The sequence below is a fragment of the Xenopus laevis genome, chromosome 1S (genome assembly GCF_017654675.1).
Source record: "Xenopus laevis strain J_2021 chromosome 1S, Xenopus_laevis_v10.1, whole genome shotgun sequence".
Taxonomy (NCBI): domain Eukaryota; kingdom Metazoa; phylum Chordata; class Amphibia; order Anura; family Pipidae; genus Xenopus; species Xenopus laevis.
In genome coordinates this window covers 175,383,833-175,411,190 of record NC_054372.1, presented here as the reverse complement: position 1 = coordinate 175,411,190, position 27,358 = coordinate 175,383,833, and the positions used below count along the sequence as shown (strand labels likewise).

The following is a 27,358-nucleotide window of genomic DNA, read 5'->3' as shown; positions in this document are numbered from 1 at the left end:
CACTGAGCATGTGCACAGTCTTGGTCTTGCAAAGATGTTTAACAAAGTTACAAGATGGCGACCCCCTGTGGCCAACTTTGAAAGCTTGTTGTGCAGTAAGTTCATGTTTATGTTTAGTATACAAAATACAGCATTTCTAGCCTTATTCTATTTTAGATTTTACTTCCCCCTTTAAATATACTAAAAAGTAAATAAACCCAGGATTTTTTTGCCACCAGTATGGATTCATGCAGCTTAATTACCATCAAGTAGAAGGTCCTGCTCTATAATTACAGAGAAAAAAGGAAATAATTAAATATGGATAAGGGCTCCTATACCTGATCTCTAGAAAGTGAAACCATAAGAGAGGCCACTGCTGGTATTAACCAGGGGCATAACTATAATAGAAAGCAGACCTTGCAGCTGCAGGAGGTATAGGGGCTCCATGAGGTCCTAATTTATATACAATTTAAATAAATATTGGTAAAACTGGTAACCTCAGAGCCTGAAAAATTATCTGCTGTGGGGCCCAGTAATATCTAGTTACGCCATTGGTAGTAACAGTTAAAATATAATTTAGGAACAGCTTAGACACCCTTGTATATACTGGCTCATGTCCTTCTGGCATAATAGGTTTTCCTTTATTTACTTTACCACTTGTAAATGTATTATGACGCATAAAGTAAGACTATCTCTAAGTACTGCTTGCTCGCATCTGCCGTATGCTTTTCTTTTCTCTGAAACCAATCCAAAATAAAGGCCGTTTTGAAACTGTCAGACCTACAATAAAAGTTTACAGCTAATAATTAATGAATGTGACCCCTTTAGTCGAAATTTCGCTAAATGGCGAAAATGAGCCAAAATGCATTGGAGTCTATTTTTTTCACCCATTAGTCTATGGGCGTAATTTTCTCAGCCAAACTTGGCGAAAAATGTCCATTGAGACAGCGGTATTCAAGCTTACCGTATTTATCCTGAATGCCATTTGTTTCCTATTATGCATATGTATTATATTTATATATTCATACATTATTTGGAGCCCTGAAAATCCACTTTATTTAATTTATAAAGCAATTGTTGGCTCAGTTAGTTATTTTCTGCTTTCAAATTCTCTTTTTGTGATAAGCTCCATCACTTCTACTAAGTTTCACATCTGTATACCATATTAAAGCATAAACAAATGCCCTCCAACACAACATTCCTGTTCCTTTGCTATAAGACAATCAGGAACCACATTTTCCTCTTTTTTTTATTCAGATGAAATCAATTGGCCAGAAAAAGAAGATGCTCCACCGTCTGATGCTCAGGATCTGATTACATTACTACTCAGGCAAAACCCACTGGAAAGAATGGGAACAGGTAATCTATTTCCTATATATCAATGTCTCGACCAATACATAGGAATGTCTTATTTACGTGCACATGAAAGGAATCAGTGGAGAGGTCAGACAATCTTTGGCATCATTCAACTTGGAGCTCACTACTGTTTTGACAAATTTGGGACATTTCAGGTTGGAAAAGGGACAGATGTTCAAAAAATTCTTTGACCACTGTGTTCCGATAATGCTAGACCCATAAGAGGAATATAAGAATATAAGAGCAATTTAAGGTAGAACCAGTTGGCTGCTCCCAGTCATCTATAATGACTTTCACAAAGCACCCCTATTTTTGTACACTGCATTCAGTGGCATAACTGGATATTACTTCTCCCCACAACCAATTATTTTTCAGGCCCCTAAAATGTCTACAGGATGACCTGTTTTACCAATATTTATTGAAATATGAATTGGGTCCTCATGGGACCCCTATAACTCCTGGGCCCCCTGCAGCTCAGGGTTTGCTTCCTCTGTAGTTATGCCCCTGATTGCATTCCTTCAAAGTGGTATTGCCACAGGTCTCTGTGCTCTGAAATGGAGCAGCTGCCCCATGAATACATCACTGCCTGCATTTGACAGCACTGCATTCATGAGTGGGGAAGCGGAACTGCATTTAAAGAACCCGTAACATCACATTTTTAAAAAAAAACAAAAAAACGTTCGTATACATTTTAAAGTTTAATTTTTATCTGGCCCAAGGTTCAGGGTCCAAAAGCACTAAGGGCACTCTCTCTTCCCTGCCACTGCCATAACAAGTCAAAATGATTGTAACACTGGGAATCGTGCTGTTTTGGTTAAAGGAGAAGGAAACCCAGTTGGCGCAAAAACCCTCCCCCCTCCCCCTGTGTTGCTTCCCCTCCCTCCTCCCCCCTGGCCTACCTGTCCCGCTGGGCAAATGCCCCTAACTTGTTACTTACCCTTATGTGCAGGTCCAGACTACGGAGTTCACCGACACCATCTTCTTCCAAGCGATCTTCTTCCTGCTTTGACCGGCGCATGCGCAGTAGGGGCATTTCGCCGGTATGGATCTACTGCGCATGCGCCAAAAGTCACGAAAACTTTGTGACTTTTGTCACATGCGCAGTAGATCCATACCGGCAAAATGCCTCTACTGCGCATGCGCCAAAACGCCGGTCAAAGCAGGAAGAAGATCGCGTGGAAGATGGCGTCGGTGAACTCTGTAGACTGGACCTGCACATAAGGGTAAGTAACAATTTAGGGGCATTTGCCCAGCGGGACAGGTAGGCCAGGGGGGAGGGGGGAGGGTTTTTGCGCCGATTGGGGTTCCTTCTCCTTTAAAGTGCAAGGAAAGTAGAGGATGGGAGTCAGAACAGACTCACTGCTGGCTACTCATATCAACCAGTGGCAGGTATTAGGGTTATAGTGTTTTGATTAAATACTTCCTGAGGCTTCCTCCATCAGAAAAAATGAACAAAAAAACAGTGTTGTACTTGGCAAACCACTCATGTTTTACGTGGTGCACTCCAGATTTTCTGTTCACCAAGGGATTCAGATTGTTGCATTTTCTTTGTTTTTAAGCTGTTTTCAAATGGCTGCTTTTGTGGCTGTGAGCAGGAATCCGAGCACACATTCATTTCAGTGTTATCCTAACAAACATTTATTTCACTGTTAGAGGAATAGATGGTTTAAGGAAGGGTCCTTTGGAATGATTGACAACATCCCCTCATTGGCCCAGCTCATTTAGCCCTGTGTTCAAATGGAAGCCGGATAGCTTCTAGGATTGCGGATTAATAGATATATAACTATCCTACCAAAAATAATTTGACACACTACCCAGAATTCATTAAGCAGCAATTATACGAGCGCAGATTGAATCTTAACCAAATGATTCACAAGTGATATTCATAGGGTATGACAGCCTAATTTCGTGTTGTTCTGTACTCGCAGTCTGCCCTTGACCTCATGTGCAACAATCTTAATTAGTTCACTTTCCCCGTGTTATTTTGTTTTTCATGTCAGAATGTCAAACTGAGGTTGTATTTATCACCATTCACATCACAATCCATTCTTGCTCAAGCGTGCTCACCAGTCTCGTGGAATTCTTTAAAGGGCAGAGATGCTTGACAACCAGGAAGAACATGGTTAACAATCAGGATAAACATGTCTAACCATGTGTCACCAGTATAACGAACTGCCTTTACACAAGCCGTAATAATGCCGCAGTTTCTGCCCTTGAATACAGTATCTTAAATACAGTGATCCTTATTAGTCTTTAGCCTCACATTCCATTTTCGATAACGCTGATTAACTGGGATATCCATATACCTTTTTTAAAAACCTGTCAATCCCAGCTATAATGAAGAGACTTCATACTGAACCATATGAAATGCTGCTTTGTAGGTAATACAGGACTTACATTAAGGCTGGTGCCACACGGGTCTAATTCTCGCTCTGCGGATAAACGTAGTCTGAGAATCAGCCAATCCACTGACCTCTGTTCACTCATAAATCTGCACTAACAGGCACTGTATCAGCCTGGATGCACATACTCTGAGTGGATTTCAGGATGGAAATATCATTTTTGCTCCTTGTGTCTGCACATAGGTTGATGCAGTGCCTGTTTGTGCAGACATAGGAGCCGGAGCGTAACAATAGGTAGCTTATCCCACCCACATATATTGTTTGCTGGCCCCAAAAATGGTGCAGGAGCACTCACGTTCCCCCCCCCCCAGTGCGACATCCCCTTTTTTCGCAGAGTTTCACCGTGGAAATGATGCCCATAGACTTCAATTGGGAAAAAATGTCATGGTCAATTTGTCGACCATCAACTTTGTGCATTTTGGTGAATTTTCGTCATAGCGAAGCGTATCAAATTCACCCATCCCTACACCCTTACGCCAGCATGTGGCAGGGCTGACATGCACTTCTTGGGGTAATTAGCGTTGGGTAGGCAGGTAAGCGTAGGATCGTGAGCTTAGAGACAGGGACTCCAGGGCTTCAGACAAAACACAACGGCAACGGAAAACACAGTTCAGCAACTTCACTGCAAAACATTCCGGGTATAGTTCAGCAACTTCAATGCAAACATTCTGGGTTTTCCCCCCTCTGAGCTCTCACCATCCAGGAAAACTCTCACCCTCTTAAACTTGAGCATTTAGGCTTCTCACTCAGCCCTGCTGGCTTCCTCTCCTAGGACTCAGGCTCACTAGCCTCTGCCAGTCCTTTCTCCCCCTCCACGGATTTAGGCTCACCAGCCTCTGCAACACTCTTGCTGGCAGCAAGACACCTTCTCAGCTCACCCCAAATTGCTCCCTTCAATCACATCTGAGATGGGGCAGACACAGGTACATAAATTGGTGCAGCAAGCCAGGTAGGGCTTGAGTTTTGTTAAAGGAGAAGTAAAGCTATCGAAGCAGTTTATTGCCAATAGATTAGCCACAATAGTGCAAGCTATAACACTATATTTATTCTGCAGAAAGCTTTACCATACCCAAGTAACCGCTCCAGACACTGTCTCTGTTTGTTTAGGATAGCAGCTGCCATATTAGCTTGGTGTGACATCACTTCCTGCCTGAGTCTCTCTGCTCACTAGATTACAGCAGGCAGGGGAGGAGGGAGGGGAAGAGGAGCAAACTGAGCATGCTCAAGCCCTAGCCCTGGAAGTTAATGCTGAAAACAGGAAGTCTGATACAGAAGCCCATGTGTACACAATAGAAGGAAAGAAATGCCGAGTTTCTTTTGACAGAGGACTCAGAGCAGCATTACTTTGAGGGTTTACTGGTGTATTTATATAGACCTTTCTGATAAAGCTTACTTAGTTTTAGCCTTTCCTTCACCTTTAAGGCGAGATGTGGGTCCAATTATATCTTATTCCTAGTTCCCCCTGGTATATAATTAAACGGGTTTTTCACCAATGTTTAGTACGATGTAGAAGGTGATATTGTAAGATTATTTGCAGTTGGTTTTGATTTTTATGGTTTTCGTTAAATTATTTAGCTTTTATTCAGCAACTCTACAGTTTTCAATTTCAACCATGCATCCATTTGAATGAGAGACTGGAATATGAATAGGAGAGGTCTGAATAGAAATTGATTAACAAATAACAATAGATTTTTAGTCTTACAGAGCATTTTTTAGATGGGGTCAGTAACCCCCATTTGAATGCCTTAATGAGTCGAGACTCGAGAGGGAAGAAGGTGATAATTCAAAAATTATAGAAAAAGAAAAAAATTAAGGCCAATTGAAAAGTTGCTAACATACTAAAAGTTAAGGGATCCACCCCTTTATAAACCTTATTGAAATCTAAGTATATGTTTTGAATGTATTTGAGGTAGTAAAATATTTGTATAATTCTTCAATAGGAAAATATCTATGTCATCATTTTGTCTAATGATTTTTATACTATCTTGTTTTTCATCCAAATGTGTCATAATGAAAGGCAATCCAGTCTGTAATTTCTTTCAACCGTCTGAACATTGGTGCGGTATCAGCCCCAGTTTTAGGGCACAGATCCTGATAAGAATAAATCCGTTTGTTATTGAACGTTTCTTATAATAAAAGTAATTTCCCAAAATAGTGTAGTGTGACCCAATCCTAGATTTGATTATAAAATGAATGTGGAATTTGTTGGCCATCAGGCGCAATCCTGGCCCCTCCGCTGCCTGAGGCACCTTGCTGCTGTTGCCCCCCTCTCTCGCACACTCACCTTTATGCACTGGAGGGGCTTGAGGAGGGGGGTCCGGGAGGCAAGCGCAGAGAGCCCTAGAAGAGCCGAATTTCTGTTTTGAAAACTGGCTCTTAAAGTTATAGGAACAGCATTTTGCTGCCCCTGGTAAGTAGTGGGGCACTGCCGTCTCTGAGTTTCTCAAGTCACCTCATTGGCACAACACCCCTATTGGCCATGTACAGATGAATCCATGGGGATTTCACATTTTGTTGCAGTGTCATTTTTAGTGTTAAGTCCTGCCTCTAGATGGTGTTAGAGTGCAATGGCCTTAGTCCATCAGAAGCAACGTACTGCACTCTCGCACCATCAACATGTTGCTCACCAGCTCATTTGATATTTGGCACCCCAGGGACATTTACCATGATTATGTTGCTCTCCAACTTCTTTTACTTTTGAATGTTGCTCACGGGTAAAAAAACGTTGGGTATCCCTGATCTAGAGGTAGGACTTAACACTAAACAATGGTGTGTGGACACGGTGCAACAAAATGTGAAATCCTGATGGCTTCATCATCTGTGGCTGTGGGGCAGCTTAGACAATCAGTGGACTGAAAGGACTGTATCAGTGGTGGAACTACCGGGGGTGCGAGCCGGCCAGGGCCCGCACCCCCTCAGGGCCCCCCGGCAGCTCGCACGCCACTGAAATGCGGGCCGAAAATCGCGTACGGAGGGGGGCGGGGGGCCCGGCTGCGCATCACACACCAGGGCCCGCCCCCCTCTAGTTACGTTACTGGACTGTATTCCAACTTGGGATAGGTACTCTTAATTGTAGAACTTGAATGGATTTAGTTCTGTGAAAAAAACCTTTTCAGCACAGGATTTAAGCACCAGCTGCACCCTCTGCGCGCTCTCTCTCTCTCTCTCTATCTCTCTCTCTCTCTCTCTCTCTCTTCATTAGAATGTCCTTAAATTGCACCTGTACAGGTACTTATGAAATGAAACCATCACTTTGGTTTTCTAGGAGGTGCCTATGAAGTGAAGCAACATTCTTTCTTTTGTGCCTTGGACTGGAACAGTTTATTAAGACAAAAAGCAGAGTTTATACCTCAGCTAGAATCAGAAGATGATACCAGCTATTTTGACAGTAAGTACCATTAAGTTCACTTCAGTTCTTAATTTTCATATGTCAGATAAGGAAAGGATGTGGGCACAGCAGTTAAGTGAACATGTGAATCTTGAAAGCAAAATTACACCAGTAAGCATATTTTATTCTGTATACGTCTGTGTTATAGATCTGATGAAGCCTTGGGCTCCTATACTCCAGACATGTAGGATAAATAATAATTGATTTGCGGTAAATATATGGGGTCAAATAATTTATTCCATGGCCATAGCAACACTCCTAGTGGAATGAAAATAATTACATTAATAATGAAGAAGCAATGGATTTGATTTTGCACCAGTCGTGCTCTATCTTATATATGTGGGTTGCATTGTCCTTAAACTGAATTTTCCTGTGTTCTTTCAGTTGGAAGTTGCTTTCTAGTCCAATTATGCAGAAAAAGCCCCAGAACAGGAAATTTAATCTGTATTTAAACTATTCTTCTCCAGCTCTCTTAGTTAAAGGAGAACGAATACCATTTTACACTTGGAGTTCCAAAAGTTAGGCACTCCCCAGTGATTACTTTTACTTACTGTACCTGACACTCCGGGCCGGTGCTCCTATCAGCAGAAAACTGCACCGGCCAGGGTTCTTCAAGCGAGCACCATGGAGAGATCCTCTTCCTGCTTTTTCGGTTTTCAAATTTCCCGGGGCAGATGTAAGCACAGTAGAGTGAAATAGTCAGCTTTTTCGTTAAAGTTTGGCTTTTCTCTGTAATGTGCATGCGCAGCTGCGAGAAGACCTGAAGAAGTAGGAAGAGGATTGCTCCATGGTGCTTGCTAGAAGAACTCAGGCCAGTGCAGTTTTCTGCTGATAGGAGCACCGGCCTGGGGTCTCAGGAAAGTAAAAGTAGTTACTTGGGGGTGCCTAACTTTTGGCACCCCCAAGAGTAACATGGTATTCCATCTCCTTTAAAAGGGGATGCTTCTTCTATTTAAGTTCCTTATTTCACCTTTCAGCACGTTCTGAGAAATATCATCACATGGAAACAGAAGAGGAAGATGATACCAACGATGAAGATTTTAGTATGGAAATCAGACAGTTCTCATCAAGTTCCCACAGGTTTTCAAAAGTACGTTTCCTACCCAGGTCACCAAATATGTGTGTATTACTTTTCCACAACTTGTATCCTATTGTAGAATTTTTAGACTTCCTGCATAGATATCTGTGTAAGAAAAACGTTGTCTTCTCATTCTTCTTTCATTTATTGGTGCACTTCATGGTTGCAATATTGTAACTGTAGTAAAGTAGGGGGTCTTCATCTTTGTAAATCTAGAATATTTATTCCCACTTGCAGTTTCACTTATGATCAGTTATGGTCAGTATCTCTATAGATAACAATGTAACATTACCTTCAGGTGTGATTCGCACCACGGGTGATTATATCTGTCTCTTCCCAGGTATTCAGCAGCATTGACCAGCTAATGCAAAGCAAGGTCGAGGAAAAGGACGATAGCACAGACAAATCAAAGGACCTCAGCCTCCCACCAGTGGAATCTTTAAGTTGGAGCTCAGAATATTCAGAAATGTGAGTAGTGTAATGGCTTAAATCTGTATTTTGGGATTTTCATCCCCCTAAATTGCCCATTAATGCAATTTTTAAAGAAGTCTATGGATGGTCATTTATTTCAACTTTCCCTGCTGGTTTCTCCTTTGTACAAACCCTTTATTATCTATAATGCAATCAAAGCACTTTGCATGCTCCCTAGTTTTAATATTAATCAATGGTACATAACTTGCTTTTGTATAAGACAAACTTATATTTAGGTCTGTCAGAAAGTTTTCCTTTTTGTACAAGAAGTTTGTAGGGTTCTTGTGTCAGAGAGAAATGTAATCACAGATATATTTTTGTCAACTAACAGTTCATCTGAGATACAAATTTCAAAATGTTGTTGTCCAGGAAATAAGAGGAAGTAAATCCAATATGTGAATAGTTGGCATTACTAAAGGGGCCAATACATAACATGGAGTTGCCTGATCTAGTGCCTGGTTGGGGGAGGTTTAATAGCTGGGTGGCTGTTGTGGCAAAGTGTTTTGTCATGAAACTAGAACAACGGTCCCCAACCATTGGCTTCTGTCACCACCCTATTTCATGTTGCTCCCAAAAGCTGGTACTTTCTTTTGATACAATGCTACAGCTAGTTAAAAACTACTCTGGCCTTGTAGTCTCTCAACCCTTGAGATCATTTTTTATGTTGTTCCCCAATACTTTCTACATTAAAAGTGATTCACTGGCGCTAGAACTATATTAAAACCATATATAGGAAGGGTATAACACTTCCAAGAACTAATTGAAGTTAAAATGCACAGACTTGAATGGAATTGCATTAAGCTCTACATATGGAAACTCTTGCATTTTCCTTTAACCATAATATAATTTGGTAATTTCTTTTAATATCTAGGCAGCAGCTGTCCATATCAACCTGTTCTGAAACTGAAAACCAAAAGCCATGCCACAATGGCAGTTTGCTGCCAAAGTTTGCCATTTCTTCTGACATAGAACGTGATGAGTTGTGTTCTGGGGGGCCTAAAGCAACAGATCATTCTACCCAAGAACCTGAGGACTCTCTCCAAGAAGATCTTGATGTTACTACACCAATCAGCATTAGCAGTTCTACTGTCTCAGGTGAGAACTCCAAAATTATTCTCTATGGTGTGTTAGTACATAGAAGTTCAAAGGATGAATAGAAGTAACAACATGAACTTCTGAGCATAACCGTGCACTGAAGTTTTGTGATGAATTGAGAGGGAAAAGAATTTGCGTCAAAATCTTATTTCATTCATATTTATATTTTAATTGTAATGTGGATTCATCTGAGGCCGATATTTTATCTTTTTTGAATCCATGGCCTTTCAATGTTTGTCACAAAAGTCACATTATATGAAATATATGTATTCAAAACTGCTGGGAATACATAAAGTGTATAACGTTATTATATTCAGCCTAAGATTTGCCGAATACATGACTTATTTTTATTTTTAAATTAACATTTGGCCTAAGAATCCCATTACATCTGTCATGATGACAGACACAAGGATTCAAGGCTCTGGATTTGTTTCTTTGGTCCTAAACATTTGTAAACAATTGAGTCTTTCAAACAATCCTTGACTTAGAAACAAATTTAGACCACATCCATACCTTAATATACCGTTATTTTATGCAGGTTGGTATGAGTAGGTTTGTGAACATTTTCCTCTTTTTTCCATGATTCATCTTGTTCTGTCATCTCCATGCTGTTGACCTGCAACTAGGGCTATGTGTAGTATTTACAGACCGTCGTGCACTGTAACATAACATATGTCAACTTCTGGAGACCTAAAAACGTCTACTGTTTTTGAAGACCATTTCGGTTTTTATTATTTTCCTCATTTCATAGTGGTGGTCTGTTCTTTAATAATCACTTTGTGACATGAAGTAGCCTATGACTAAATGCTCTTTGCATGAAACGTGTTAGGTTGTGTGTCACGTTCGGCAACCTAAATCCAGAACCAGTGTTAGGCTCCCTGGTCTCGGCTCTTGCTTCTGCCTTTCACTTCGGGAGGAGCCCTCAACTAATTTGATGCCGCTAGGTCTTAATAAGAGAGGAGCTAAGCAAAGGGTTCTGGACGAGCAAAGGGGCACAATCGTTTTACCAAGGATATTGGATGGAAAGCGTGATCAGGCAGGCTGGGCTAGCACAAGCAGGGTCAAGAATAACCAGACTCAGGATCAAGATTGGAGAGTTCAGAATAGTCAGTAGGCAGGCAAGGGTCTATATCAGTAATCAAATAGGATTCACTAAGAATACACAGCCAGGAACCAACTTAGTAGAACCTAACAACGGGCATTGAGTTTACATTCAAAGCCTCGTTAAATACAGTGCACTCCACTCGCGCCATAGGACTGCCGCTTCTGGAAGGGGAAAGGTGCACAAGGCGGGCGTCCCCGCGGGCCACTAGACCACTAGGGTAACCTATTGTTACACTGTGTTTTAGGAATTTTCTGGTAATATATTTGTAGGGTTTTTACTTCTTGTTTGAGCGGGTAGTTGTGCCTAACTCTCTTTTGGATTTTCAACATTTCTTTTGCTGAGCATGTGAGAGTTGGCCTTTGGGTTAGCACATCAATATGGATATTTTGACTTACCCATTACATCTCTGTTTTTGTGCTTTTTTTTCTTTCTTTACTGTACCGATGTTTGTGAAGATTCTCATTCATCCAGGTCATGGTATATCTGTAAAAAATAAGTCAAATTAACTGGACTTGCTGGTTTTTTTTTTCTTTCTTAAAGACGTTTCACCAGTCATCCAACTAGCTTTCTCAATCCAGAATTTTCTTGTTGAAAGTCAACAAGAAAAAAACACAGCAAGTCCAGTTGATTTATTTCTACAGATTTACTGTATTTACTCATGCAAATGTCTACAGTACATAATCACTGCCAAACAGTGAGTCCAGGACAGGCGCTTAGTTTTAGTAAACTTTGGAAAGAGAGAGAATTGCTGTTAAATGATTGGCCTGCCATATGACATGCTTCTTTGTGAACCTTTGTTCTTTCTCTAGATAATATACCCTGTGCGGTTCTTTATACCTCCGTTGTTAAGGAAAACATTGTGGGTGTGAAGAGAGCAACCAAATGAGGAGAACAATGTAGTGTTGATATTGAGTAACAGTTGTTGTCCATAGCTGTTACACTTTCAGAGAGGAACACAGTACTCCTTTTCTGTTTATTTTTAATTTCTTCCAAAAAATTCACATTCCTCTGATCTCATGATCAGAAAGCATGAATCAGAATAAATTACTGTTCAATTGAAAAGTTCTTGACCCTTTTTTATATTAACTTTTAAGCATCGTCTCTTGGCTTTGCTAACGTAATCTTCTGTAGGTACCAGCACAAGCCACTGCAACGATTTCCTTTTTAGGTTGGTAACCTTTAGCTCTAATGGACATGTTGCAGGTTCTTCCAATACAAAATAAAGCCTTGATGGTCATCAGAACCCTGTGGGTTTAGGGGATATTAAACAGGATCTATTCTTTCAAGCTGCAGTTGTTTTTAATATGTCTGTCCTTTCTTCCTTGTACAGTGAGTAGTTTTTCAGAGCACTTAGATCAGATAAACGGAAGAAACGAGAGTGTGGACAGTACAGATAATTCCTCAAAGCCCTCCAATGAAACGGCTTCTCACATGGCTCGTCAGCGATTAGAAAACACAGAGAAACAGAAAATGCCTGGAAAAGTCACTAAGTCAATCTCTGCTAGCGCACTCTCTCTCGTGATCCCTGGAGGTAGAAATGAGTATATTCAGCATGAACATTAAAGACATTGCATGCCCTTCCTGCCATTTGTCAACCATTTATTTAAAACTTTTATTTTAATCTATCCACCCCATAGAAGAATGTTTGTGAGATTTGTAAGGAACCGTATGACATTACTGGTGACTTGGATTGATTGTTGGATAAAGACCATATCTTCCAATATAAATTCTTTTAATGTATGGAAACCTAAAACTATACATTAGGCAGTTATTTACTACATTTTATAAGTGTGTGGCACATGGTCCTGGAGTGTTCTTCCATCTCTAGGCGTGTTCATGGTATATACTGTAGGTGCATGCATATTTCTGCCCCGTGTATAGTGCAGACACTCAGGGCAGCCATCGGGGGGGACAGGGGGGAGAGTTGTAGGGGGCCCGAGGGTAAGGGGGGCCCGGCCACGCCACACTTACTTGATTAGCCAGGCCCGTCGTCTTTCTGAGAGCTGCTGACTTCGGGAAGGCATGGACGTTTAAGGGGCCCTGGCCACCAATATCTTTTTATTTTTTATTAACATGTGGGAACCCTAGCCACCAATATATTTTTTTGTTTTTTTACTATGTGGTGGGGGCGGACCTGTGGGGTGGGGAGGGCGGACATGTACGTGGGGCTTGCGGTGGGCGCAGCCCAGGGGGCCCAGGAAATTTTGTCGTATGGGGCCCTGCGATTTCTGATGGCGGTCCTGCGGACACTACTGCTTGTTGTATAGATGTGTGATATATCACAAAGTGTATACGTATGCTAGTCCCTCTGCTCCTTCATTCTGCGTTTTGTACCAGGATGCAGGTATTTTTTCCGTGCATAAAATTGTGTAGTATAAATTAGTGTCTCCATTTGTTATGCGCTTTGTATACTCATTCTGCATGTTGAAAATTTGTGTGTAGTGACTACAAACATGAAGAAAGATGTGTACAATCATTATGAATGCAGGACTGGTGTTTAAGATCATTCTGAGCATTGATGTAGTGGTTCCAGTCATTCTTCAGCTGTATAGGGTTTTATAATGATTTATAGGTACATAACTCAATGGTGGAGAGGTGCATAGATGTGTAATACTTTGTTTTTGAAGGGAGAGCCTTTGGGGTAGTTGACTTGTGCAGCAATGAAGAGTGTCACATGTCTGGGGGAATCAAACTCCAATAACTCCAAATAGCTGTACCAATTGCAGCATACCCCACCAAATGAGATGCAAGTCTCTCTATAGGAAACCAATGGTGAATACTTCTGTGTGCCTGCTCTGCAAAGAGAGTGGTTTTTACCTTAAAGTGTTACTTTTTCTACAGATAAAGCATCACAGTAACAATGCAGCTTCTATCTAAACTCTGCCAGCACCAGCAATCTGTACAGTGGTGCTCATTTCCGTTATGACTGTATGTTTATAAATATCACATGAACCACACATATATACAGTGGCATAACTAAAAACATTTTCAGGCCCCAAAATGTCCAGAGGTTGACCTGTTTTACCAATATTTATTGAACTTGTATATGAATTAGGGCCTCATGGGGTCCCTTTACCTCCTGGAGCCGCAGGATCTGCTTCCTCTGTAGTTATCTGGACAGAAAATGGACACCTTTGTTCCTGTACATTACCAGATTCAGTTACACCTGTAGTGATAAAAAAAAAAAAAAATATTCCAGATGAATTTGTTAGGACCCTGTAATTCAATATAATGGTTATGACGAAGAAAAAAAATATGGGGAAAAGTACCTAGCATCTTTATATCAAATCAACATCTGACAAACATCTCTGCACATGTTTTCTTATGATTATTTGATTATTACTGAAGCACAGTCACTAGTATCCCCTGATTAGGTTTGAGATGACTAAGAATAAAATTCCAACCATAGCCAGTTAGGCGTAGACTGAAGAATAATCCGTTTGCTTCACAGTGCTCTTTCTAAACCTTTTTTTTCATGAAAGTGGGTAAGTTGGGGAATCAGCTTTGTGAGCAGAAAACTGTTATTCACCGTGCTATAAGTACTGTAATTATAATCACTGTAAATACTGTAGGAAGAAACACATTTTTAAAGCGGATAAAAACCATAAAGACACATTTTTTTTTTAATCCTGACCCACAGATTTGCACCATAGCCATAAGAAATGCAGCTAAGGTACATCATTCATAATAAAACTGTAGTTTAGGGCCTGTATGTAGAGAATGATAACTCACCACACTGTGGAAGAGGCACCGCCCTGAGCCCTCAGCACGAGGAGCGGACAAACCGGAAAAACATTTGGGAAGCAGGCACTCAATAAAGGCAATCCTCCTCCAGGAAGATAAATTCAAAGTGAAAAGTTTATTGTGTCCACAGCCTTACGCGTTTCGTCAAACACTTAATCATAGGCTATGATTAAGTGTTTATCACGAAACGCGTAAGGCTGTGGACACAATAAACGTTTCACTTTGAATTTATCTGCCTGGTGGCGGATTGCCTTTGTTGAGTGCCTGCTTCCCAAATGTTTTTAAGGTGCATCATTGTCATTACAAGTAAAGTTATTCATATTTATGCTACTGAGCCTATAAGTGCACTCACAGGTCATTTTATCTGAATATTCATAGCTTCAAACCCACATTCTGTATCATATTGTGCATGGAAATTTGCTTCTCCTTTGGATTGCTTGATGTTAACTTGCTTGTGTCATATCCTGCTGCAAACTGTCATTTTCCTGCCCTTTAAGATACAGTTTTCCACTGTTTGTCTGTTGTTCTCAATCATGATCTAGAAAAACTCTTTTCTTTCAGATGTGTACAGTGTATCTCCATTAGGCAGCCCGATATCCCCACTTTCAATGTCATCGGATGCATCCTCCAGAGATTCTTCACCCAGCCGTGAATCTTCCATCTCCTCCTCCAGTCCAAAGCAGCCGATTATCATTCAGAGTTCTGGGAAAAAGTTTGGCTTTACTCTCCAGGCAATTAGAGTGTTTGTTGGGGACAGTGATATCTACACAGTACACCACATTGTATGGGTAAGGTGCTAGATTTGTGACAGTTTTTTTTTACTTAAACCTGAAGTAGGAAGCTACAACTGGGATGCCATATAGGGGTAAATTTAGCAAAGAGTGAAGTTCCGCCACTAGAGTGAAATTCCACAGCTCTCAATTAATTTATATGGGATTTTGAAAGGCGTATTTATCAATGGGTGAAAGTTCACCCTTTGATAAATACGCCTATAAAAATCCCATAGAAATGAATGGAGAGTGGCGGAATTTCACTCTAGTGGCAGAACTTCACTATTAACTTCATTCTTTGATAAATATACCCCATAATCTTTGCCAACACCATATCTAAATTAATGGCACCTAACATTTCTTTTGGCTTGTTGCTGAGCAACTCACTTGCTGAAGATCCAGGGCTTGAATGCCACTATTACCAGTTACCAATACTATGTCACCATCCTACTGAGCAATTCATAATCAAGCATAGTGTAATATATCATTGACAACAGAAACTTCTCCTGAGTCTCTCCGGGACCATCATCAGGAGGAAAAATTAATTGTTGCAATTCCAAAAAATGTGAATACAACAATTGACAATCCTTTGTGATATGTTGATTATTCCATTATGTAGCTTATATTAACCCCGTGTAGGGCACCTTTATGGAACTATATGATCTTTCAAGGGAGTTCGATATCCCAACATGCCCAAACCATAGCTTATTTGGGGTCTTTAATACCATGCAGATGTCCAAAGAGTTCATTTGCTATGAAATACCAAACAGTTTTCTCAAAAATTTGCTTAAGCAGATGACCCCATAAGTATTGTCAAAGCAATCTGTTTTTCACTCTATCAAAGCTTTTAATCATATTGCACTTTATAAAAGGGAAAAAAAAGAGAAAAAGGAAAAACAGCGTGAAAGTCTTTGAAAAAATTCACAAAGGGCATATAATGTGCATAAAAATTACTGTTAAAAAGAGTGTTTGATTTATGTATTTTTTTAAGATTTTGTTATTTTTAGCAGTCTCTTAATATATATTTATTATATAGGTATGGGATCTGTTATCTGGAAACCTATTATCCAGATTGCTCCAAATTACAAATAGGCCATCTCCCACAGACTTCATTGTAATTAAACAATCCAAATTTTAAAAACTTATTCTGTAATAATAAAACAGTATCTTGTACTTGATCCCAACTAAGATATGGTTAATCCCTATTGGAAGCAAAGCCAGCCTATTGGGTTTATTTAATGTTTACGTGATTTTCTAGTACACTTAAAGGACCAGTAACATCAATTTTTTTTTCCCATAATTCGTTAGTATAGAACAAAAAATAAACACCAAGGCAAATAAATCTTTTAATTTGTAAAGCCTTTATTAAGAGAGAACTTACCAAAACTCCACTTCTGCTCCTCTTCTAAAATGGCGAAATGGCGACCATCCATGCAGCGGTGCTCGAATTTCTCCTCCCTGGCTATTCTAGTGACAGTAAGTGAAGGAGGCTGAGGTCTGCTTTGCAGCATTTTCCCTATTCCCAGCAGCAGCAGTAGGTACTGGGAGAGCCGAACCACTTGTTCCCCGTCGATGTGCCCATCTGAGTGTGCCTGGGGCTGGCAGTCCCCGCTGCTGCAGGAGAAGGTGGAGAAGCCATGCAGGCACGCGACGATTTTAGACTCGGGTTGTTACTCTGAGCTCGCTGCTTACGTTTCGGACTTCGGCTCCAGCTTCTGGCTCTCCGGCAGCAAGTGCTGGCTACAGAATCCATGGATGAGGTGGGAGAGCTGAACCACTTGCTCCCCGTCAATGCGCTATCATTCTGCAGACAGGTTGAATGGTAGTAGGCTGGATGTTTGCGGGTAGCAGTGGCCAGTGTATTTAGTAAAAAAAAAAAAGGAGCTGTCGAGCACTTCCACATCGTCCCGGGAGAGTGCACTTGGCCGTGTGGAAAGCAATGTAGTTGATCGCCTTGAGTTTGCGCAGCTCCTCCACGTCGCACTGGTTCTTCTTCACTTGCAAGTGATCCATGCGCTTGTGCACCGTAGTTCTGGGGATATTCCTCCGCATACTACTACTACTACTATTCAGCCTGTCTGCGGAATGGTAGCGCATCTACCTCATCCATGGATTCTACAGCCAGCACTTGCCGCCGAAGAGGCAGAGGCTGCCCTCCTCCTCTTCTTCTTCCTCATCGGAGAAGGAAAGGCTGGAGTCGAAGTCCGACTGCTGGGAATAGGGGAAGTGCTGCAGAGCGGACCTCAGCCTCCTTCACATATTGTCACTAGAATAGCCAGGGAGGAGAAATCGAACACCGCTGAATGGATAGTTGCCCTTTCGCTGTTTTAGAAGAGGAGCGGAAGTGGAGTTTTGGTAAGTTAACTCTTAATAAAGGCTTTGCAACTTAAAAGTTTTATTTGCCTTGGTGTTTACTTTTCGTTCTATACTAATGAATTTTGAAAAAAAATATTTAATGTTACTGGTCCTTTAAGGTATGAAGGTCCAAATTACAGACAAATCCGTTATCCGGAAAGCCCCAGGTCCTGAGAATTCTGGATAACAGGTCCCATACCTGTATATGTAGATACGAATTCAAATATTGTCTAGGGATCATTGCAGTGTTTGGGTTATTTGAATACTGTAACAGTTTCCAGTAAATGAAGAAAGGAAGAGAGCCACAAGCAGTAGTTATACTGCAATGCTTTTATTAGGGTGAATATGACCATTTTTCAGCCCCTGAGAGGATTTGTATTTGGGGGGTTTGAATATGTGGCATGAGATAATCGAGTATGGACAAGTTTCTGGTATTAATGTGATTGCTATAGCAACTACAGATTAAAACTACTTAAAAAATGCATATTAACAACATAAAATCCATATTAAGTGGATTATTATCGCCATACTTCTATGCAATGTGCAGCTAGACGTCCCTCCATCCAATCTATTTGGGCTTTTACATGCCCTTTAAGTCTGAAAGTAGCTTTTACATTTTAAACTCCAATATAATAATGAATTTGCCTTTAGTGAATATCATCCCTTAGGTTTCTCTGTACCCCTATGATTAAGGCACCAAATGCATAAGGCTACATCATTTGAGATTTTTTTTGCTAAATAAAATATTTTTAACTTATCAAGTATTGGAGTTAAGTTTGGTTTGTGCCAGCCCACAATGAATATCTAAGTTCTCTCTCCCCCTGCAGTGATGGATTGGACCGTGTTGCTCTAAGCAGTTATATTCCGTCTCTAATCAGAAGTATTGTATCTTAACATCCTAGCAGATATGGGAGTTATTTGTGGCTTTTTATGTCAAACATTTAACCTTTACATATATTTTGAATGATAGCATACACTATCTGATTAATAGCATGAAACAAAAAAAATGTTTTTATCTACAGAGTGTTGAGGAAGGAAGTGCAGCCTACCAGGCAGGTCTGAAGGCTGGCGACCTCATTACTCATATAAACGGGGAGCCTGTCCATGGACTTGTTCACACAGAGGTCATAGAGCTTCTGCTCAAGGTAAATGGCTCATTTGTTTTCATTCTTCAGCCACGCTGAGATATGAGTAATGTGTCTGCTTTTCTTACATTCTCCTTTCACATGGTAAATATACAGCCCAGCCATGAATTACAGTGTTATACCCATCATTTATTGGCAAACATTGTCTTTATAATATTTACTTAATCCTGGAGCGTGTTATCAGATACAGGGAGGTTAATTACATTCTTTTTGAGCAATTCTACAACCCAGTGACCAGAATTGATAGAATCTGCTATTAACAATATTACTTTCTCAAGAATTGTTCAGCCTTTTCATGCAAAGACAATTCAAGGCTACCGTATATACTCAAGTATAAGCCGACCCGAGTATAAGCCGAGGTACCTAATTTTACCTATGAAAACTTATTGACTCGAGTATAAGCCTAGACTCAACTACAGCCCTGTCTCCCAGCAGCGCACATTCCGCCAAAGCTACCCCCCAGTGATCAACCGGACTTCTTTGCAAAGTTGATGGTGACAGAGAATTGCCAGACAGATTACTGTGTGCATTGTCCCACTGTCCCACTACCATGTGCAGAGGGTGCTGTGTGATATTGCCATCACTGTTAATCTTTCGTATAACCAACAGAGGGCGCTGTGTGATATTGCCATCACTGTTAATCCTTCATATAACCAACAGAGGGTGCTGTGTGATATTGCAGTCACTGTTATTCTTTCATATAACCAACAGAGGGCGCTGTGTGATATTGCAGTCACTGTTATTCTTTCATATAACCAACAGAGGGTGCTGTGTGATATTGCAGTCCCTGTTAATCTTTCATATAACCAACAGAGGGCGCACTGTTATTCTTTCATATAACCAACAGATGGCGCTGTGTGATATTGCAGTCACTGTTATTCTTTCATATAACCAACAGAGGGCGCACTGTTATTCTTTCATATAACCAACAGAGGGTGCTGTGTGATATTGCAGTCACTGTTAATCTTTCATATAACCAACAGAGGGCACACTGTTATTCTTTCATATAACCAACAGATGGCGCTGTGTGATATTGCAGTCACTGTTATTCTTTCATATAACCAAGAGAGGGCACTGTGTGATATTGCAGTCACTGTTATTCTTTCATATAACCAACAGAGGGCACTGTATGATATTGTAGTCACTGTTAATCTTTCATATAACCAACAGAGGGCGCACCGTTATTCTTTCATATAACCAACAGATGGCGCTGTGTGATATTGCAGTCACTGTTATTCTTTCATAAAACCAACAGTTGGAGCTGTGTGATATTGCAGTCACTGTTCTTTCATATAACCAACAGAGGGCGCTGTATGATATTGCAGTCTCTCCCCAAGCGAACTGTTGGTATAGGAATGATTAAAAGTGACTACTGCCCACTGACTCGAGTATAAGCCGAGGTAGCCCTTTTCAGCACATTTTGAATGCTGAAAAACTCGGCTTATACTCGAGTATATACGGTATATTGATGTGAGCCGTGCATAGGTAGAACTGTTCATTATAGGCATATAAACCAAATATTGTTTTCACTTACAACATCATACCCTGGCTGTATCTTTAACTATTGGCTTTGTATTGACAGAGTGGCAGTAAAGTTGCGATCATGACAACTGCCTTTGAGGACACCTCAATCAAAACAGGCCCAGCAAGAAGGAATAGCTACAAGAGCAGGATGGTGAGACGCACAAAGAAGACCAAGAAAAAGGAAAATATAGAAAGGTTTGTTGCACTGCAAGTGATATTACTCTTTCAACCAGAATATCTTTTTAAAAAACAACGATGTTTCTCAATATTTTCCACAAAGTATGGAGAAAAAAACACTCTTTAGTGTCCATTGTATAAATGTATATCAATTGTCTATAGCTGCAAGACACATTGACTGGATAATGCTTTGTATTATTGTTGGCTTCAAGGTGCAATTTTATTTTTGTAATTTATTTGAAATTTATTTTGAAAGTGTTAACAGTTAAATTAAGATGGGCAAGTTATACATAGGGTTATACATAGGGTTTATCAGACATGTACTTGCAAGTATGGACTATCCAACACAGTTTTACATATGGACAGTCCAATAGTGATGTGCAGGGCTGACCTGATGTGCTGTTTGTGGGTTGTGGGCAGGTGTGGGTTAAGCTCTTCTCAACCTCTTAAGACCTTACATTGCTGACTTCCGGCTTTATAGGCGCGTGCCTGCCCCTCCCAGCCCTTTTGTGATGTCATCGGCAGGCCCGGGTGTAGTTCTAAATAGGGACTTTCCACAACATATAGTTTTATATATTGGCTGCTCAACATATGTAGTTCTACACAGGAGCAACTTAACATGCGCAGGTTTTACACAAGGTCTGCCCAACGCATATAGTTCTACACAGTCGCTGTCAATCACATGCAGTTCATTGCAAGTGCTGTATTGCCTACGTGATTTCTCTTCACAGGGGAAGATACAGGTCTCTGTGCTTCAAAATTAAAAAAGTTAGGCTACAAGGTGCAAAAAAATGGCAGGTTGCACCCCTTTTTGGAATTGCCTTCCTATTAGCAAATGGCTATATTGTTGCATTTTTAGATTAGATTTTAGATTAAAGTATTTTTTTTTCTTTAAACAATTCATTTTATAAGGTTCATCGTCACTTTTCTCTTATTAGGAGAAGATCTTTTTTCAAAAAGCTCGCAAAGCAACCATCCCCACTTCTACACACCAGCAGAAGCTTCTCTTGCTTAAACCGATCCCTGTCCTCTGGGGAAAGCTTACCTGCTTCTCCTACTCACAGTCTGTCTCCACGATCTCCAACTCCAAGCTGCCGCTCAACTCCTGATTTCCCATCTGGTTTGTAATTACTTGTTTTTTGTAACATTTGTTTGATGTTTTAATGAATGTTTAATGTATTGCAGTGTAAATATTAATAGTGCTAGGGTTAGACCTGCATAGTTGCTGCAAAGTTGATTATGTTCCCCTGTTTGCACCATTAGATATATGTATATTTAATTAATGTTTTCTTTCTTCTCTATAGGTACTAATTCATCACAGAGTAGCTCTCCAAGTTCAAGTGCACCAAATTCTCCAGCAGGATCTGGCCACATAAGACCCAGTACGCTGCATGGTTTGGGGCCGAAACTGGGGAGTCAGAGGTATAGGTCTGGTAGACGCAAATCTGCTGGAAGCATACCTCTTTCCCCATTGGCAAGAACCCCATCACCAACCCCCCAGCCACCATCTCCCCAGAGATCTCCTTCACCTCTACATAGTCATTCTGTAGGAAACACAAAAGCAACTCCTAGCTTCCCTGCAAAAATGCACTCTCCTCCAACCATTGTAAGGCACGTTGTCAGGCCTAAAAGTGCCGAACCACCAAGGTCTCCACTGCTAAAGCGAGTCCAGTCAGAAGAAAAACTTTCACCATCTTACTGCTGTGAAAAAAAGCACTTATGTTCACGCAAGCACAATCTTGAGGTCACTAAAGAAGAAATCCACAAGCAGACACTACAAAGGGAGTTAGCACTTCAAAGCCTAGAAGAAAATATATGTGATGTCCTGTCATGTACAAGGATTAAGCCTGTGGAACAGGGATGCCTAAAACGTCCTGTATCAAGGAAGGTAGGCAGACAAGAGTCATTAGATGAGCTGGACAAAGAGAAACTAAAAGCCAAAATAGTTATGAAGAAAAAGGATATGCCAGAAAGGCAAGATTCTCTTCTAAAACAAAGCCTAATGCATGATTTGCACAATGAATTGGGCAGTCCGATTACAGTAGCAGAACAAGAGAAGGAAGACAAATCATACCAGAATCTAATTAAAAGGACCAATCTGTCAGAGCATAGACTCACGACCTATGAAAGCCGTGGAGGGATCATGTTTAAAGATACTCTTAACAAGGGTGTAATTTCTCGAACAAATGGTGGATTCATGGATGGTCAGTTACATGGTCATGGTCCTCAGGCAGCAGAAAATGTTCACATATCATGTGAGATCAAGAAAGCCTCAAGTTCATGTGATAGGGTAGTACTTGCGAGGGATGACAATGTAGATAAAGCATCTTCAGCTTGTACAGCTAATAGTGAACTTTTAAGAAAGAAGAAATCTTTAGAAGAAAAAGAAAGCACTTTATGTTTGGTTTTAAAGTCAAAAGCCCATGAAAGTATTCAAGCAAAGTCTTCATTCTTACCCACTGAAAGTATTGCTCCCTTGGATAACAGAACGTGTTTGCCGAATGCTCAGAGCAGTACTGTTTCATTTGCACCACTCAAAGCCAGTAACAATAGGTGTGAAAACAATAATGATAAGTCAGGGGTTTTACACACCGAAACATCAGTCCGAAAAAGCCCTTCAGAGTTTAAACTGGAAGCGCGATCCGTTTCTTCATTAAAACCCATTGAGGGCACCTTAGATATCGCTCTACTGTCAGGTCCAAAAGTTACAAAAACAGAATATACTGATATAGCCCTAGAAAAGAAAAACCAGAATGTTGCTAAAGCAGAGAAAATAAGCCCAGATTCAAAGAACGATGTTGTACACAAGCCAGATAATCAAAATATGTTCTTGTTTTCCAATACAAGCGCTGGCGGTGTAAGTTTACATTCTGCACACAAGAGACCCATTAAAGAGAATCCTAAAGAATGTCCACAATCTAATTTAGCTGCTGCTGAGATTTGTTCAAATAAGGAAGTGTCTGGATTAAAAGAAAAAAATGAACTTCAAAATCAGGCAGCAGGCTCAGCTCAGTCAGGACTGAAGGAGTCATCAGCACAAGAACTGGCGACTTCTGCCAGAAGGAATGGTCAAGAGATGAAGAGCTCACTTGTGTCCACTGGTAGGTGCTCTCTTGAGCAAAAACAAAATAAAACATGCAGAGCAATGACTGATCCTTCCCAAGAACCCTCTGGAATAAGAGTTGAGGCCAGTCTGACAAAATCCAGTAGCCCTGAAAAGACCGATCGCGCACTACACGCCACTGGAGGCAAAAGTTGTCAGGCACCAGTAAGTAAATTATGTCCTAATGAATGTGTAAGTGTACCTAAGCCAGCCCCTGTAATGGATGTTGACTCTCCTATTCTTCTAAACACCAAAGTGGACATCAAAGTAAAGGTTGCCGTTAAACAAGAACCTTCTTCTGTGAGCTCAAGCAGCAAAACCCAAGAAATCACATCCATACTAAAAGCTGGATCAGAGAAAAGCAACAGAGAATTGTCAACCAATAAAGAGTCTGTCAGTTTAAAGGCACAACAGTATGTGGCTGAAAGTATCTTCTCTGGTGCAGTACCTGAAGCCAGTAGTAAAAGCAGCTTGCACAGTCAAAAAGAACAGAAGCTGTCACATGAACAGCTCAATGACTCTACTGGTAAATCCAACATCTCTAGCTCCAGTACAACTAAAGCAAATAGTTTTGGCAAATCAGGAGTGCCAGAACAGCCAAGTACCGGTGCTTTAAAAAAAGAGATGGCTATTCAGAGGACAAATGTTTTACTGAAAGTTGATAAAGGTGCCAATATCCTTTTATCTTCTCTTTCTCAAAACAAAGATATTGTTATATCAGAAAAGACTACAAACTATTTTCCTTCTTCTACTGTAAGTACAAGGAACACTAGTCTTTCTGCAACAAGAGAAACTCATTCAAACAGCCATCAGGCAACCAGCTCTGCATGCTCTAGCACACCTAATCCAAAGGAATGTTCAGCTAAATCTCACTTGAAAGAGAAAACCAGTCTACAGCCCAAGCTCACCAGAACTGTTACTGTCAAAAGTGGTGTTCAAAGCAAATTGTCAGCTGAAGGCTTAGCCCTCGGGATGTCCTCTCCCGAAAAGCAGCAAGATAGTAAATGCACAGAAGCACTTTATGTCCAGAGTGACAAAAGGGAAAGTAAGGTTATGCCTACTGTTACAAACAGGGACACTAGGAAAGTAACAGAAAAGCCAAAATCTGTAAACTCTCCCAATGTGATGGGGAAAGGAGCACAAAATAAGACGGATTTGGTTGATGCACATAATGGAGTTTCTGCATTGTCTGCAACTGTTTCTTCTCCTAACGTTGATACGTCTTTGACCAAACCACGTCTGTCTGAATGTCCTTTAAACATAAGCACGGAGAGGAATGAGATTACTCCAAATTTTGTTTCTTCAAAAGCCAAGAAGGATGTTCAGTTATCCCCTAACAAAGCCGGGGCAAAAGCAGATAGCATATTCAGTAAGTCTTCTGCTGAAAAACAATTTAGCTTTGCTTCAAACTGTGTACTGTCAACAGCCAACAGTAGGAACCAGTCTTTGTCTCCCAATAAGAAGAACGTTGCTAAAGACATACAGAAGGCACCACCAGTCTCTATTGGTAACCCATGTGCACTCACCTCTGATAAAGACTTGAAAGGGCAGAAGCAAGGAAAGGATGTGTTGCAAACCAGCCCTGGTGAAAAGACATTATAGTTTGCAAACCCACTGCAAAAATAGGACCTCTTTACTGTAGTAGCTGCTAATTTCAGACTCTTTTTTTCCAAAACCAGCACTGTGTAGTATTTCCATTCTTTCAGGCATTTGTGTCCGTGTCAAGTTTTTTTTTAAGTGTAATTTGGAGTAAAGGGGTGGAATGTTTTTGGTTTGTTTTTTTTACCCCACCTGTATGAGCTGCCTGTGTGGTGGTGTTAGTTTGAGGGATCTCTGCAGCTGGGACTGGGGTAAGGGCTATGGGGAAAAAAAGGTCTGTAAATTTGCAATATTGTTATTTGTGTGGAATGTAGAATGTACAGTTTGCTGCTGAATTTCACTGTTTACTTGTTGTTTTCTATGGGAAAAAAAAATCAACTCATAAGACTGCAAAAATATATAAAAAAAAAAATTTTTGTACCATTGGACAGAAAAAAAAATTGATTTGTTTTTTTTTTCTTTGCAGAAATTAAAATACATAGTTAATTGACTTAACTGTTAGTTTGATTCTCTGTTAAACGTCAGAAGTATCTGAGCTGGTACCGAAATATATATAGTACCATTATGGCCAGGCTTTCTATATGCTAAGGTTTTCCTACCACATTGTGATAAGTGCAGGGTAAGTTGCTGAGTTTCTACTTTATCTCTATAGATGTCAACAAAGTGTGGTGTTCCATCTTATGCTTAGCCAAGCATTTCCCTATTATTGGCTGCTTTTGACTGTTTGCGACACATGATATTAGACCAGTCCATTAGGTTCTAGGCCATGCCCCAACCTGGTTTCTCGTAAAAAGATTAAAACACTATAAGAGGCTGCAAGGGGAAAGGAAGTGTTCTAGGCAGCCTTGGGTAGTAAAGAGAGATCCCTGTTCTGATGGCAACTGTTTCTTTTAAAAATATTTTCTTAGTGAAGGCATAGTATCCAACTACTACCAATAGTAACGTGGCACATTTCCATGGCTCAGACCACAGCTGACATACACCAGTATAGATATCAGCATTTGTATATGAATGTTTGTTCATTCAGTTCACTCCAAAGCTTTGCTATTAGAAGTCATCAGTTCATCCAATACAGTGATCCTCTGGGGATCTTTCATACTGAACTCTGTTGACTTGTGGAGTTGATGGAAAAGGGTCACCCTTCCTAGGAAGACAAGTTATAACTTGAGAAGGCTCTCCATTCCCTTTAGCGAAGCTGGGTGATAGAGTGGGAACCAACCAAGCCAAGCAGGAAGAACTTTGTTCCTTTTATGTTTTATATTTCAATCAAAAAAAAAATCGGGTGAGAATTTTGCAAACGAAAGAACCTCCTGTCATTAATGAATGTAAGGCTTTTATGTTTAGCCTTTGAAAGGCAAATAGTTACTGTACAAGCTCTTTCATACCATAGATTTTCTGTTGAAGGCATCTACAGATGTTTTATAGCGAGGCCTTACTCTTTGGATAGCTTTTGCTGTTCTTATTAATAAGCTGTGCTGATTTTTTGCATTCTTTTGTAAGCCTGTTCAATAGCTCCATACATTTCAGAACATCTCTTTTTTTTGTAATATATCTATGTGAATACTGTAAAATATCTATTTTGTGTAAGGGGGGCATGTTGGAGCTATATGGTGCTTGGAATTTGACTTTACTTTTTACATTGTGCAGAGCCTTATTTACACTTTAGAGATTGTATGCCACTGACATCCCATTTCACTGCATAATTAAACAGATAAATAAGAACTTGACCAGACACAAAGGAAATCCACCTCAACTAGAGTCTGGGATCTGAAGGCCAAGTCGTCTAGCAGTTTCTAAACTTAACGCCTATTGCACATGATCATCTTTGCCCATTCATTTTCTACTAATGCCAACTGAATTGCTTAGTCTCTCAAGGCACGTCTTCTGCAAAGGTTCCTTTCTTTTTGGCACATACCGTGTGCCGTAGCTCTTGAACTTTCATCACTGATGCAGGCAGTTGTTCAGCAACAGCTAGAGCCCTCCTGCTGTTTTTGAGCGAAGGGCTATGGCAAGTGATCACTGCTAGCGATTTTACTTTCTACTATTGCGACATGTGCCATAGCCCTT

At 40.5% G+C, this 27,358-nt stretch overlaps 1 protein-coding gene across 10 annotated transcripts in view; it reads left to right on the top strand.

Moving 5' to 3' along the window:
• mast4.S (microtubule associated serine/threonine kinase family member 4 S homeolog) overlaps positions 1 to 25,781 on the top strand; it is a 332,602-nt gene extending 306,821 nt beyond the window's left edge. For 7 of the 10 annotated variants that reach the window (XM_041580528.1, XM_041580529.1, XM_041580531.1 and 4 more), the window contains 11 exons: positions 1,237 to 1,338; positions 7,003 to 7,125; positions 8,103 to 8,215; positions 8,544 to 8,671; positions 9,546 to 9,769; positions 12,205 to 12,405; positions 15,180 to 15,406; positions 18,766 to 18,888; positions 20,471 to 20,607; positions 21,528 to 21,709; positions 21,894 to 25,781. In XM_041580528.1, coding sequence (XP_041436462.1) covers positions 1,237 to 1,338; positions 7,003 to 7,125; positions 8,103 to 8,215; positions 8,544 to 8,671; positions 9,546 to 9,769; positions 12,205 to 12,405; positions 15,180 to 15,406; positions 18,766 to 18,888; positions 20,471 to 20,607; positions 21,528 to 21,709; positions 21,894 to 25,294 — 4,961 coding nt within the window. In that variant the 3' untranslated portion in view covers positions 25,295 to 25,781. The remainder of the gene's footprint in view (positions 1 to 1,236; positions 1,339 to 7,002; positions 7,126 to 8,102; positions 8,216 to 8,543; positions 8,672 to 9,545; positions 9,770 to 12,204; positions 12,406 to 15,179; positions 15,407 to 18,765; positions 18,889 to 20,470; positions 20,608 to 21,527; positions 21,710 to 21,893) is intronic. The other 3 variants (XM_041580530.1, XM_018244469.2, XM_018244471.2) reach the window with 1 other exon arrangement.
• The last annotated feature ends 1,577 nt before the right edge of the window (positions 25,782 to 27,358 follow it).